Source organism: Podarcis pityusensis (genome assembly GCF_964106645.2).
Source record: "Podarcis pityusensis genome assembly, chromosome: Z".
Classification (NCBI taxonomy): Eukaryota; Metazoa; Chordata; class Lepidosauria; order Squamata; family Lacertidae; genus Podarcis; species Podarcis pityusensis.
The window spans coordinates 1,140,014-1,154,581 of NC_138044.1; the positions used below are offsets into that span (position 1 = coordinate 1,140,014).

General features: G+C 46.4%; 1 protein-coding gene across 8 annotated transcripts in view; it reads left to right on the top strand.

Annotated features, from left to right (window-relative positions):
• The first annotated feature begins 516 nt into the window (after positions 1–516).
• Positions 517–14,568, top strand: part of DENND1A (DENN domain containing 1A) — a 270,241-nt gene continuing 256,189 nt past the window's right edge. For all 8 annotated transcript variants that reach the window (XM_080990837.1, XM_080990841.1, XM_080990839.1 and 5 more), the window contains exon 1: positions 517–682. In XM_080990837.1, coding sequence (XP_080846963.1) covers positions 666–682 — 17 coding nt within the window. In that variant the 5' untranslated portion in view covers positions 517–665. The remainder of the gene's footprint in view (positions 683–14,568) is intronic.

The following is a 14,568-nucleotide window of genomic DNA, read 5'->3' on the forward strand; positions in this document are numbered from 1 at the left end:
GCCGGCGAAGCGGGCGTCAACGCACAGAATCCTTGACTTGGGATTGTTTCTGGTTACGGCGAGGTTAAACTCATTATTATGGGCTGGAGAAGCAGCAAAACGGGGTAGTTTATTCAGCGGCAGAGCGGGAATTGTTATTATAAGCAGTACTCTTTTTTTTCTTTCTCCTTTTTAAGGAAAAATGGTGCCTGCGCTCACCATGAAGTTGTTACAGCCGGGACCACGATTCCTTATTTATTTATTTATTTATTTGGGGGGTGGGGTGGGAAGCTGCTGGTGCTGCGTACCCTTGAAATACGCCCGGGGAACCTAAGCGCACTTTGCACATGCTCAGGGGAACGCTTGCGCGCCGGCGAAGCGGGCGTCGTCCCCGCGGGGCCAATGGCAGACGAGCCGCGCCGGCCGCCGCCGCTTGAAAAGGAGGCGAGGCGGGTTGGCCTCCGGCTTCCGGCATGGCGGGACTACAACTCCCGGCGTGCCCCGCGCCAAAGCGCATCCGGCCCGCCGCCCCCTCCCTGCTCGCCCGCCTGCTCGCCTCGGTCCGTCGGCCGGTCGCGCTCCGGACTCAGCCCGGCGCCCGGGCGGGATGGAGTGACCCAGCCCGGCCAGACCCCGGAAGTCCCACCGCCCGCCTTGCCCGGGGCCCATGCGGCCCCTTACAGACCATGGGGTCCCGCATTAAGTGAGTGAGGAGGAGGAGGAGGAGGAGGAGCAGGAGCCCCCCCAGGACGGGAGCGCGCCCCTGTGGGGGGGAGGGGCAGGGTGCACGCGCGCGCGCGCGAGAGAGAGATCCATCCCTCTGTCTGTCTCTATAGCGGGGAGTATGTGGGGAGGGGGCGGTCTTGGGAAACCCACATAATGGGCGAGGGGCGCTCGCAGCAGGGGGCAGGTGGGTTGGCGTGGGAGTCCTGCGACCCTCTGGAAGGAAAACTCAGAACCCCCTTTTGAGGAGGAGGAGTAATAGTAATACCGTAATAATAATAATTCTACCCCGCAGCGAATGGGGAGAAGCCCCCCTCAACCTGGGAGCTGCCCCTCCCCCCGGGAGTGTGTGCCCCTGGGGGCACGGTGGGTGTATATGTGTATTATATAGAGAGCATGTGGGGCGGGGGGGGAGGGGGTCTTCTCTCCCCTTCCTGGGAAACCCACTGAATGGGCAAGAGGCACCCACACCGAAGCAGCAGTGTGCGGGGGTCATGTTTAAGTGCACCTGCCCTCTTGAAGAAAACCTCAGAAAACCCATTTATTTCAGTTCTTCTGACTCCACCCTGCCCTGTCTTTCTAGGTGTCCTATTTAGGCAACTCCTCATGCAATGAGTGACCCAGGGCACTGCAAATATCTGTGGTTTTTCTCACTTGCATCTTGCTTTGGGAGACGTCTTTCTCCGTGTTTGTAAAGAGAGAAGCATCCATAATGTGTAGGAAGAGGAGACAGGCAGGCTTCTCCTCCTCTTTGAAAGTGTGTAGAGAGTCAAAAATGTGTTTTTGGGTATATGTATGTGACTGCACCGCTTCCTCCCATCCCACCATGTTTTGTTAAATATGAAGGAATGTTTTCTTTATAAACAAAAAAATTAAAAAAAATGTCCAGTAGCACCTTAGAGACCAACTAAGTTGTTTGTTGATATAAGCTTTTGTGTGCATGCACACTTCTTCAGATACACTGAAACAGAAGTCACCAGACCCATATATATATAGTGGGAGCATGGAGTGGGGGTTTTTCCCAGAAGGGTGGTAGGAGGTGGGTGATTGACTCAATGGGTCTGGTGAACCTGTTGACACTGCTAAAGCTATTTTTGGTCATCTGCATACTATCCCTTGCTTTTTCCTGTAGGACTAATTGCAGTCATTAACATTCCTCCACAGGTTGACCATACCCATTGAGTCAATCACCCATCTCCTACTACCCTTCTGCAAACCACCCCATCCTCCCACTATATATAAGGGTCTGGTGACTTCTGTTTCAGTGTATCTGAAGAAGTGTGCATGCACACGAAAGCTTATAACCAGAACTAACTTAGTTGGTCTCTAAGGTGCTACTGGACAATTTTTTTATATATTCGACTGCGTCAGACCAACACGGTTACCTACCTGAAGCTGTTTTCTTTATGTATGTGTGGACATACACATGATCAGCAGAGATAAAATATTCTCTCTGCTAATAGATAAATAGGGAGTACCATTTTTTGGAGTTAGCATTAGAGATAACTCTTTCAGAATTTGGTGATTTTACCTGCTTAGTTGTGTTTACACATGTTTGTGTCTTAAATTCAAGTTGCAAAGCAGCGGCTGATGCAGATGTCTGTCTTTCTTCCAAAGTTCCAGATGCTGTGCTCCCCACCCCCTTGCATAAAGTGTTTCATGGGAAGTGCATGTGGTGCACCTGAGGGGCTGCACAACCTTCACTGAGTGAACGGGGATGTGTCTTTGTGTTCCTGCCCCTCCTGCGTTTCTTCTTTCATGCCAACAAGCCCTGAAGAGGCAGGAGCAGGGCAAGCTGGCTGGCCAAGGAGCTTCATTGCCCTGGGCAAGGCTCCTGTCGCATTCTGAGCATTTGCACAAATGGATGGTTTTGAAAGAAGAGAAAAGGCGACACCAGAAGGGTGGCAAAAGTGGCTTCCGCTAGCATTCAGGTGACATAGGCTTCAGCAGCAGGCAAGAAAGTGGGGGAAGGAGCTGCTTTAGCAGAACGACCTGTTTCTCATTCTTATCCAGCTAATCTTCATTGGGTGGGTTCTTCTTCCTAAACTCCATAGGGTTTGGATGAGCGGAGGGGAGAGAAAATCACTGGTGTTCTGGTCTTCAGGATCCTTGAGACTTTCACATACACCTAGGATCTTGCAGGACTTTCTTTGTCTGTGTCTGCAGCCACTGTCTGGAAGTTTGATGCTGCTGGCTTTGATAAATTGCTTTTGCAAAATTGGGAGGTGGGAGAAAATTTTTATCTACAGCTTACAGCTTTACTTCTCCAGCTTGGCTTGAGTTGTCTGGAGCAGCCAGATGGTTTATCCAGCCTCAGAGTGATCAGATGAAATTGACCTGGAAGTAGCCATGGCTGTTTGTAGGAACAAAAATGGGATACTCTTATTAAAGTGCAGGTTTGGGCTTGTCTTCTGCCAATCAGTTTCCAAGTTTCATGCGCTATTAGCTGTTGCTGGTAAGTTAGTCTGAATTGATTGACTGTGGTCTTGAGCAGCCTTCTCTTACTTGGTGCACTTCAACTGTTTTTGACTACAACATTTATTAATCCTTACCAGCACATCTGTGCTGGCTGGGGTTGATGTAGTCCAAACATCTGGGTGGCATCAGCGGCAGGAAAGCAGGTCTAGAAGTTTGTGCCATTTATATTAGATGCTGAATTTCATAGCAGTCTGCCCTCTCCCTGTGTTAGCAGTGGGCTGAAAATCACAAAAAAGAAAGGTAACATCTTTGGGGACTGTTGCATCTGTTCTGCTATATATGGGAAATTGCGTGTACGCCTGTGTGTACCTGCACGCACCTAACATTTCTCTCCACTAACATAACTGAGCAAGTCAGGAAAGTTCCTAGGGCAAATAGTTTCATTAGACAGATAGTTTCATGGGACAGTATTTGAAATCTACCTAGAAATAGTAGCAGGGGCAGTGTTAGACAATTGGTTCCTTAGCTAGTGGACTTTTCTTCGGTCATAATAAGAATTTACAGTCTGTGCTGCCAGTATCATAGTTCCCTGGTTGCTCTTGTGGTCATAGCTTGACCTTGAAAGCTATAAAAGGTTTGTAGATTGGCTGTCTTTAGAAACCGCCTGTGTCCTAAACAAGTATAGTAGGGGTCAGAAAATATGCCTTTTGGTACAGGGGAGAAGTGAGTGTTTATAATCCATTATAATGCTGTGGACTCACTCCTCCTAGAAATATCTTGGCTGGATTAGGAAGTTTGAAACCACACTGTGAAGTGATTTTCTGTAATCTTCAACCACACAGATTAAGTCCAGCCATTCTGTAGCCAGTGGAAAATCTCTGGAAGAGCGTCTGTGAATCTTGGAATCTTACATACGCTACTCCAATCCAAGTTCTGTTCAATGACAGAGGGATCGTGCGACTTCCTTTGTATCTCCAATCTTTTGAGGAAAAAAAGAGCTTTCTACTCTTTACTGTGTAGAGAGGTCGCTTCTGGATGGGCAGTTAATGATTGTCCAGAAACCAGAGGCAAGGAGATGTTCTTGCTGAGAATGACTGTAAAATACAGAAGATCCTCAAACAGTAAGAACTGGCACTTGTGCTCTGCCAGGGGCCAAAAATCTTTCCGTAAATTACCCCCAACACACTTGTTTTTTAGATTGCAAAGGGAAACAAAAAGTGTTAATAAGGCAACTGGGAGCTTGAGTTCCTGCTCAGCCTCACAGAACCGCTTGCTCCCTCCACTTGTGTTCAGAGCCCTGATTTATTAACACTTAAGGGCTATGAGAACTCTGGGACTGACTAAGACATGAGACCCATATTAAATTTCACTGTGTCAGGATACTGAGGATTATAAATAGCTTAAGTAACTTTTATGAGTTGACTAACTTGGGCTACTTAACTTCAAAAAAGTAAGTTTTTGGTGATTTGAACAGCCTATGTTGTTCCATGTATCAGCGTGTTGTTCCTTTGGCTTCTGTTTGATTCGCTTTAGCTTTTGCTATCTGGAGGTGGTTTTTCAGAGGCCCCTAAACCTAATTTCTCTGTGTCTTCAGAGTCCTGGCAAGTTCAGAATTTCTTCTCTCAAGAGGAACTCAAAGAAAGGATCATTTAGCAGGACAGATGAGCAGAAGTTTGAGAGAAGGAGTCATTGAGTTTTGATTTCAGAGAATCGCTGAGATCCAAGATCCTGTTTTTCTGGTTAAGTCCTGGGTGCTGAATCAGAGGGGGGTGGATATGAGTCCCCAGACCAGGGTTAGCCAATGTGGTGCTCTCTGGATGCTGCTAGACTACACCTTTCATTGTCCATGTTGCATGGAAGTTAAATAAGCTGGAGTCCAACAGCACTAGAACTTAAGAGCAGCCCTTGTGAATCGGACCAAGGGCCCATTTTGTGCAATGTTGTGTTCTTATGGTGTTCTTATGGTGGTTCTTATGTGTTCTTATGGGAAGCTTCAAGCAGGACACGAGCTCTTCCCTTCAGGATCTGCAGCAAGTCGTGTTTGGAGGCATAATGCCTCTGATACAGGAGCTACTATTGCCATCATAACTAGTAGCCAGTATCTGGAGGGTCCCATGTTGGTCTATTCCTTCCCCAGACTGCAGCTAGGAGACAAAACCTCTACATTCTGAATTGGCACTGCCTTTTCACCTTCGTGTGCACAGTGGAGTGCAACCTTTGCTGCATATTTGTGAGCTACTATAATGAAGTGCGACCAACCTGGCACCTTCTAGATTTTTTGACTACAAATCCCATCATCCCTAGCTAGCATCATTATATGACGAGGGAGCATTGCCATTTATGCTGGTGATGATGGGAATTGTAGCCCGTAGCATCTGGAGGGCCCTTGCTAGTTGAAGACTGATGTACAGTGGTGCCTCGCAAGACGAAATTAATCCGTTCTGCAAGTGTCTTCGTCTAGCGGTTTTTTCGTCTTGCGAAGCAACCCTATTAGCGGATTAGCGCTATTAGCGGTTTAGCGGCTATTAAAGGCTTATCGGCTTAGCGGATTAGCTGCTAAAAGGCTATTAAAGGCTTAGCGGCTTAGAAAAAGGGGGGGGGGAGCGAAAAAAAATCTCAAGACTCGCAAGACATTTTTGTCTTGTGAAGCAAGCCCATAGGGAAATTCGTCCTGCGAAGCAACTCAAAAACGGAAAACCCTTTCGTCTAGCGGGTTTTCCGTCTTGCGAGGCATTCGTCTTGCGGGGCACCACTGTATTGGGTCATCCTGTAACTTCAGTTTAAATTCGATGCGTGGCCTGTCTAGCTGGAAGATTCAGATTCATATCTCATCCCTGCAGAGCAGTTTGGGGGGTTTGGGAACCTGCTTGCTCTTCCTGACGTGCGCTGTCCATCTGCTGTGGCTTGAGCACTTCAACTTTGGCATTAAGAGTGTGGTTCCACCCCCAGGACCTGTATATTGGGGGGGGGGCTGTTGCCATGGCATCTGAGGTGCTTATGGAGCGGCATGGTCAATTGATACGGGTTAATTTGGGCAAGTACCCTTAAGCCAGGTTTATGCTGCTTTTTGATTTTTGTTAAGAAATAAAGTTCAACAGGAAGTAAGGATCTGTGGCTAAGCAAGGGCACATTGAGAGAAGACTGAACACTTTTTCTTATTCTGAAAAAATACATGGGTGGGTCATTTGTTTCCTTGGATATTGCTCAATTTGTTTTCAACTGTGGTGGGGAGAAGGAGGAAGCCACATCAGAGCAGTAAAATGTAGCATAGCTTGTGAGAACATAATGTTTAGCAATGGGCAGAGTGAGATGTTCATCTCTGGAAAAGAGGGTAGTTTGGAAATGCTATGCTGTTGGGTTTTTTATGTTAATTTAGATACTGCTCAATGCCCAAATAGGCTTCTAAGTGGTTTACAAAGTATAAAAACTAGTTACACAAACATTTGACTATAATATCAGTAATTAAAATATGCAATAAAACAATCTCATTAAAACAATCTAGCAATTAAAACAAGATCTTTGGATTGAGAGGTCAAGGGCTATGTAAACTGTTACGAGAGATATGTGAAATCTCAGAATGTGAAATTGGTAACAGATTACGCCTTTCGGCACCATAGGCCATTTAATACCAACTGTCCTGTGAGAAGGAATCCGTGAGAGAGGGGGGGTTGGCAGGTGAAGACAGCACTTTTTCTGCACCCCCCCTGTGAACACGCGACCCCATGATAACCTGCACTTTCCACACATTGCAACTAATCGCCCCTTCTGCCCAGTTATGAAGCCACCATCTCTTCCTATTCTGCAGACCCTTTTGTACCCCTACTTTAATCTTGACCCCATTCTCTGGCCGCCTCCTCTTTTGCAAAAACTCTTTTGCATCTTCATTTTCATCTTAACCCCCTTTCCCCACCTCTCGCCCCTGCTTTTCTAAACTCCCCCTTACATACAGATCATCCCCCAATATCAGTGACTCCTCCTCCCCCTATTCTGTGGCCCCCTCTTACACCCCCCCTTTCACCTCCAGCTCCTTGCACACAGACCACCCCCATGACTCCTGAGGGCCAGAGATCCCTGAATGAGAGTGGGGAGGCTGGGATTGCAGGTTACACTGAGTAAGGTGACGGGATGGGTGGGGCTGAGTTTATTCTCACTTTATTTTGACATATTTTACTGCAGGTCTTTAGTTATTTCCTTGTTTTCAGCATAAACTTGCAGAAAGGAGAAGCTGGACCAGGGCAAGGAATGCTGTGGCCAGTGAATTATTTACTCAACCTAAATTTAACACTGGGAAGCATGGGCCTTTCCAGCTGTGCCTTTAAAGACAACCATGAAAGCTGACCAGGCTTGTAAATAGAATCTTTAAATTAACAGGTGATACTTGAGAGGGCTAGTAATGCGAGTCAGCTGTTCACAGCATCTTGCGCTAGATCCCTTAACAATCTTGGATGCTCAGAATTAGAATGTGTTAGCAGTAACCCAGCCCTTCCACAGTTTGGCACCACAGGGACTTCTGAAGAACCACCCTGCCCTGAGCAGAGGGGAGGGGAAGCAAAGAAGGGTTTTTTTCTCCCATCTGCACCTTTGTGTAATTTCATTCATTGGTTTATTTCAAAAAAATTATACAAAATTTTTTTGTAAAAGAAAGCTCAAAGCAGTCTACAAAACCTAAAACAGTGATGACGCGTGCTTGGTCTCAGTAGGCAGGGAGTTCCAAGTGTTGGTGTGGCCACACTAAAAATTTGAGTTATTAAAAATGCTGAATGGTATTATGTGGCACCTGTAGTAGTGCCAATTCTGCTGATTGAAGCGGTCGCTTGGGCATCCGTGGGGTAAAGTGATCTCCTAAGTAAACCGGTCCCAATAATAATGATAATAATAATAATATATATATATATATATATATATATATATATATATATATATATATTATTTGTATCCCGCCCTCCCTGGCCAAGGCTGGGCTCAGAGGGGCTAACATCACAAAAACAACACAATATGCATAAAAACAGACATAAATTAATTTAAATGCATCTTAAAATTAATTCAGGCAAGTTAAAATCTGGGCAGGTGGCAATTATCAGGTTGACACTGAGAGTGGTTAGTGCTTGCCAAGGCCAACTGTTCCCACCGATCATACAAGGACCCGTGAGCGAATTGGGGGCCTTCTTTGGGCTTGTTTTATAGAAAGGAAAGTAAGTCAAAATGCATCCTGCCCAAAGGCCTGGCGGAACAGCTCCGTTTTGCAGAAAGATGTCAAATCCCACAGGGCCCTGGTTTCTTGGGGGAGAGGGTTCCACCAGGCCGGGGCCATGGCCAAAAAGGCCCTGGCTCTAGTCAAGGCCAGTCTAATTTCCTTGGGGCCCAGGATCTTCAAGGTGTTGTTGTTTGCAGACCGTAAGGTCCTCCGTGGGGCATACCAGAAGAGGCGGTTCCGTAGATATGAGGGTACTGATGCTCTTTGTTTTAATAATATGATATAAACCATGCTGTGACGAGGTCCACATAGAAAGCAGTATTCTGAGTGGGCGTTGGATCCTTATCACTCTGCCCCTGTGCACTCCCCCACCCACCTGCCAAAGTTCAGAGGGGCTCTTACTGTAGGTAATAGCAGGTCCCTTTAAACTAAAGTCAGGTGGAGACTCTATACTAAAAAGGCAAGCAAGAGGCAACATGATAGACGTTTATAAAATTATGCATGGCATGGAGATAGTGGATGGAGAAAAGTTTTTCTTCCTCTCTTGTAACACTAGAACTAATGGACATCCCATGAAGCTGAATGTTGGAAGCTTCATGACGGATAAAATAGAGTCCTCGTCCATGCAAGGCATAGTCAAACAGTGGAACTTGGTCTCCCAGGAAGCAGTGATGGACACCAACATGGGTGGCTTTAAAAGAGGATTGGACAAATTCATGGAGGAGGAGGAGGAGGAGGGGCTCCTGGCCACAATGGATATGCTCTGTCCACAGTTAGAGCCAGCAAAGCTTCCAAATGCTGATGGCTAGAAACCACAGAAGAGGAGGATGCTCTTGTGCTCATGTTCTGATCTCTGGTTTCTCACAGGCATCCAGTTGACCACTGTGAAAAAAAGGATGCTGGACTAGATGAGCCGTTGACCTGATCTAGCAGGTTTATGTTCTTAAATTCAGGTTGCAGGTGCAGCTCAGATCCAAACTCTGCCTGCAGATGCATGAAGCACAGGTTTCTGATAGCGCTGATCAGCTACTGACAGGGATCCCCTTGGGCTGTTCTAGGAAGCTCCCAGCGAGGAACACCTTAGTGCAGTGGCTCTGTCAGCTGATTGGTGCAGTCAGTCACTGAGCTCTACCTGAAAAGAAATAACCAGGAGCTCACTTTTAGCTCCTAGTTGTCCCTTTTCCTTATGTGCCTGACATCACATATGATGTTAGGTGTGGGGCAGGTGAGTTTGCTCTTGGGGTAAAGGGTCTCGTGGGTCAAAGTAGGACCTGTGCAGGCCTAATTAGGCCCAAAGGCCACAGGCTCTTCACCCAAGACTTAAATCAACAAAGAATACAATGCTGCTGAAATCCGGAATCCAGTGTTTCAGCAAGGTTCCTAGCCAAGGCTTTGAAAGATGGATAGCAAACTCAGCATTTTTAAATATATATGACAGTGCGCTTTAGAGGGCCAAAGTATATTAAAAGCAAATGGCAGGCGAACTGTTTCTTGACAGTGTGATGCAGCTGAATTTTCCCCCTTTGTGGAAGCCAGGGAATCGGGTTCTGCTGGATTCCACTTCCCATCAGTCCTGCTCAGCACGGTCAGCGTTCCTTCTCCCACCATTTCCTTCTTCATTTCATTCCCAAAACATTTTCAGTCTCGTCCTTGCTGAGTAACTGTAGTCTGCTGCTTTTTCAGGCAAGAGTGGCAGGAGCTGAGCGAAAGTGACCTATTTTTTCACTTCAGGTGTCACCCAGGAAGGCTCTGCATAGCTTCTCAAGGGAAAGTGTTAAGCGGTTCAAAAGGAAAAACACTTGCCTACATCTGCTGTTGCTGGGGAACCTGCATTTTTTGGGTTCCAGTCTTACCTGGGTTCCAAAATATTCAGTGAATGTCAGAGGCAGCCCAACAAGACTGAAATTAGAGCTACAACACACAGCCCTTTTCAGCTAAGACTGGATGAATCCCAGCTGCCTGGTTGTTCATGTTTGCTCTTATAAACTAACCCACCTCACTAAGGGCAGGATTTGTGCTTAAGAACTTTCTCTCTAGCTCTGTGTTTGGTGCAAGGGTACCTTGGATCAAAGCACTGTCCTAAATTCATACTTGAATGTTGTTAAGATTTGATACTTGGTTCCATAGCCGGTACAGTGGTACCTCGGGTTACATACGCTTCAGGTTACATACACTTCAGGTTACAGACTCCGCTAACCCAGAAATAGTACCTCGGGTTAAGAACGTTGCTTCAGGATGAGAACAGAAAGCGTACTCTGGCGGTGCAGCGGCAGCAGGAGGCCCCATTAGCTAAAGTGGTGCTTCAGGTTAAGAACAGTTTCAGGTTAAGAACGAACCTCCAGAACGAATTAAGTACTTAACCTGATGTACCACTGTATTACTCTTCAATATCTGCTCAGGGTGCATTTGGAAGAAGATACAGTGGTGCCCCGCAAGACGAATGCCTCGCAAGATGGAAAACCCGCTAGACGAAAGGGTTTTCCGTTTTGGAGGTGCTTCGCAAAACGAATTTCCTATGTGCTTGCTTCGCAAGACGAAAATGTCTTGCGAGTTCCTGCGGGGTTTTTTCCCTTTTCCCCCCTTTTTCCCAAGCCGCTAAACCGCTTATCAGCTGATGGCTAAGCCGCTTATCAGCTGATCTTTAAGCCGCTTAACAGCTGATGCTAAGCCGCTTATCAGCTGATCTTTAAGCCGCTTAACAGCTGATGCTAAGCCGCTTATCAGCTGATCGTTAAGCCGCTTATCAGCTGATCTTTAAGCCGCTTATCAGCTGATCGTTAAGCCGCTTATCAGCTGATGCTAAGCCGCTTATCAGCTGATGCTAAGCCGCTTATCAGCTGATCGTTAAGCCGCTTAACAGCTGATGCTAAGCCGCTTATCAGCTGATCGTTAAGCCGCTTATCAGCTGATCTTTAAGCCGGCTAAGCCGCTAATACTGTAGCGCTAAGCCTCTAAACCTCTAATGGGCTTGCTTCGCAAGACGAAAAAACCCACAAGACGAAGAGACTCGCGGAACGGATTCTTTTCGTCTTGCGAGGCACCACTGTACCCAACTGCAAGTCCATATAGTTCACTAGGTTAGCCTGCCTTCCTGTGTCAGGAAGCATGGCATGAAACAAGGTGAATAAGAACATTGGAAGACCAATGGCTGGATCAGGCCAATGGCCCTGAGTGACAGCAACAGAACTCTCCCCACTTGTGGTTCTCAGCACTTGGTATTTAGAAGCCCACGGCTGCTGACAGTGAAGGGGGAACATAACAATTGTGGCTAGCAGCCACTGATAGTTTTATCTTCTATTAATTTGCTCAGTTCTCTTTTAAAGCCATCTACTGCAAAATCTATTATATAATTATATAATTTTAGTAAAGCCTTTAAACCCCAAATTTGAATAAAGTATGGATATTGTTGAGAAAGAAAGATGCCCATTTCAATTCCCTGTCCTTGAGCTTTTGTTGCAGAAGTAAAGAACTATACCTCCCACCCCCGTCACCAAGATGTAGGATTCCTTTGGCACCTTAAAGCAGCCTTGTAAATAAGCCCGTAAAAGTTACTAGTCTGCAAACCCTTTTTACTATCCTGCTGGGGGTTGACCCCCCGCCCCTCCTGGAACAGCCTTCTGCATTTCATTACTGGACATGGAAGAGAGGTCTTTTGTGCTGGGCATGGAGGATGGATCAACCACTTGCTTCCTCCACCACCAGCCTGCCTCATTTGCCCTCACGCACTTCCCAGTCTCCTGTGGCTGTTAGGCCAGTCCCTAAATGCAAGGCTGCCTTAAAAGACCAACGACTTTTCTTTGGCTGAAGTTTCATAGGCAAGAATCTACTTGGGTGCCGTTGTTTCAGGCTTCGTCACCAAAAGTCTCTGTCCACAGGCTTTGGAAGCACCATACTGTAGACTTTATTATTTATTCAGGATTCAGGATAAAACCATTTTTTCTATTATTTATTAAAATATTTGTATATCTCTATACAGTGGTATCTCAGGTTAAGTACTTAATTCGTTCCGGAGGTCCGTACTTAACCTGAAACTGTTCTTAACCTGAAGCACCACTTTAGCTAATGGGGCCTCCTGCTGCTGCCGCACCGTTACTGCACGATTTCTGTTCTCATCCTGAAGCAAAATTCTTAACCTCAAGCACTATTTCTGGGTTAGCGGAGTCTGTAACCTGAAGCTTATGTAACCTGAAGCGTATGTAACCTGAGGTACCACTGTATTGTAAAAATGTATAGAAGCGGTTTTACAGAAAAGCCCCCACATAAAACCATATGATAAAAGCATGCAAAAAGTTAAAAACAAGCTAAAAACAAAGAAAGTTAAAAAGAGACATCAGCAAACCATGGTGGAAGGATGTACTCTTAATTACCTGTGTAGGCTTGGCAGAATTGAACAGTTTTCACCAGGCATTTAAAAGTTGGCACAGGAGGTTTCCCCCAAAGATTTTACTTTGATTAACCTGACTGTAGGCTTGCAATCCTATGCACACTTACAGGTGACTCAGTGTCATGTATCCTGCAATGGAGGGATGTGTGGCTTCTGAATAAATTTGAAGTTTAGACTGTAAGAATCACTGAGCATTGTGTCTGAAGTGGGCCGTGTTCTTTGAAGGCTTATGACACAATAGAGTTACAGGTAGGTAGCCGTGTTGGTCTGACGCAGTTGAAGTATATAAAAAAATTGTCCAGTAGCACCTTAGAGACCAACTAAGTTTGTTCTTGATATAAGCTTCCATGTGCATGCACATTTCTTCAGAGACACTGAAACAGAAGTCACCAGACCCTTATACATAGTCCGCTGCCGGCCTCTTCCTCTCACCACTGCCGCTGCTACCCTGGTCCTCCTGTGGGCCAGAGAGCGAAGCAGATGAGTTCGCTGTGCCTACCCGCTTCACAAGAAGCAGCGGTGGCGGCAGCAGCCCCTGGGGAGGTAAGCGCTGCGCCTTCTTTCTCTAGGTGGGGAGGAAGCCTGTTTTGCGCCACCGCCACCAGCCCTTCAGCAAATGAGGCAGGTGGCAAACCTAGAAGGCGGCTAGGTCTGGGATGTGTGTGGGCAGGACACAGTGTGCATAGGAATTCTTTTTTATATTTTTTAATATAGTCTGGCCCTCCAGAAGGTCTGAGGAAGAGTGGACCGGCCCTCTGCGGGAAAAGTTTGCTGACCCCTGATATGCACCTTTTAAAATTTGGATCATTAGCAGCACAAGCCTGCTTGGCCTTATTTTGTTGCTCATTCATCGCTCACCAGAGCAGGGAGGTCCTTGCCTGATGTCCTTTGTGAGTGCTTTTGTAGGGACATAGGGTGGAGATCATTGGTCTGTCTTGTTCAGTATTTATTTATTTACGCACATATGTACATACTTACTGCATTTATTTCCCACCTTTCCTCCAAGGAGCTCAAGGTGGTGCACACAGTCCTCCTCCTCCTCACTGTTGTCCTCAGAACAACCCTGTGAGGTAGGTTAGGCTGAAAAACTATGACAGGCCCAGGTAGTGTCATGGCTGACTGGGGATTTCAACCCTGGTTTCCCAGGGTCTAACGCAGCACCCTAATCACGATGCCAACCAGGCTGTCACCATCTACATCAGGGTGGAGAGCTGTTTCCCCCTTGTCTGGACCATCATTTCCTGAATGGTAAACTGTCATGTTTGGGGGTGTGGTGGCGGCAGGGGCCAGATCGCAAAGAGGGTGAGTTCAGAGCATTGCTTCTTGCGTTTACCCTTCTTGAGTGTTCTGTTTATCATTTATCCTCAAACAATCCATTTGCTGCTTGTTTGTGAGTCTTCCCCATGCCTTATCAGGGCTGAACATAATGGTAGTTGAGGAGAAGGGCCGCCTCATAATGTTGACAATTAGCCCGAGAGAAGCAGAAGGTTGTTGAGTGGAAGAAGATGAATCCTACAAGGCCTAATTGAAAAGGCACAGAAGGACACTAACTTGGAGGATCTGAAAGCTCAGGGAATGTAGGAGAGGCTTTTCAAAACTTCAGAACCATTACATGTATGCTTGGCTGCCAGTCTCGTGTACTAAAATATTCTACCGAAAGAGTTACGCATGTTTGTGGGAAAACTTGGTACTCATTTGAAGCACTTTCAGAGCTGTGCTTATTTTCCCTGCAGCTCTGACTGTAGTGTCCCTTTCTGTGTGCTGAAGTACTGTTTGTTAACTGGCATTTGTGACATGAGTTAAGCCTAGTCTGTAATATAACCAGTCCTATGGAGTTTGTACTTCCATCCCCCTTTTATTTATGTATTTA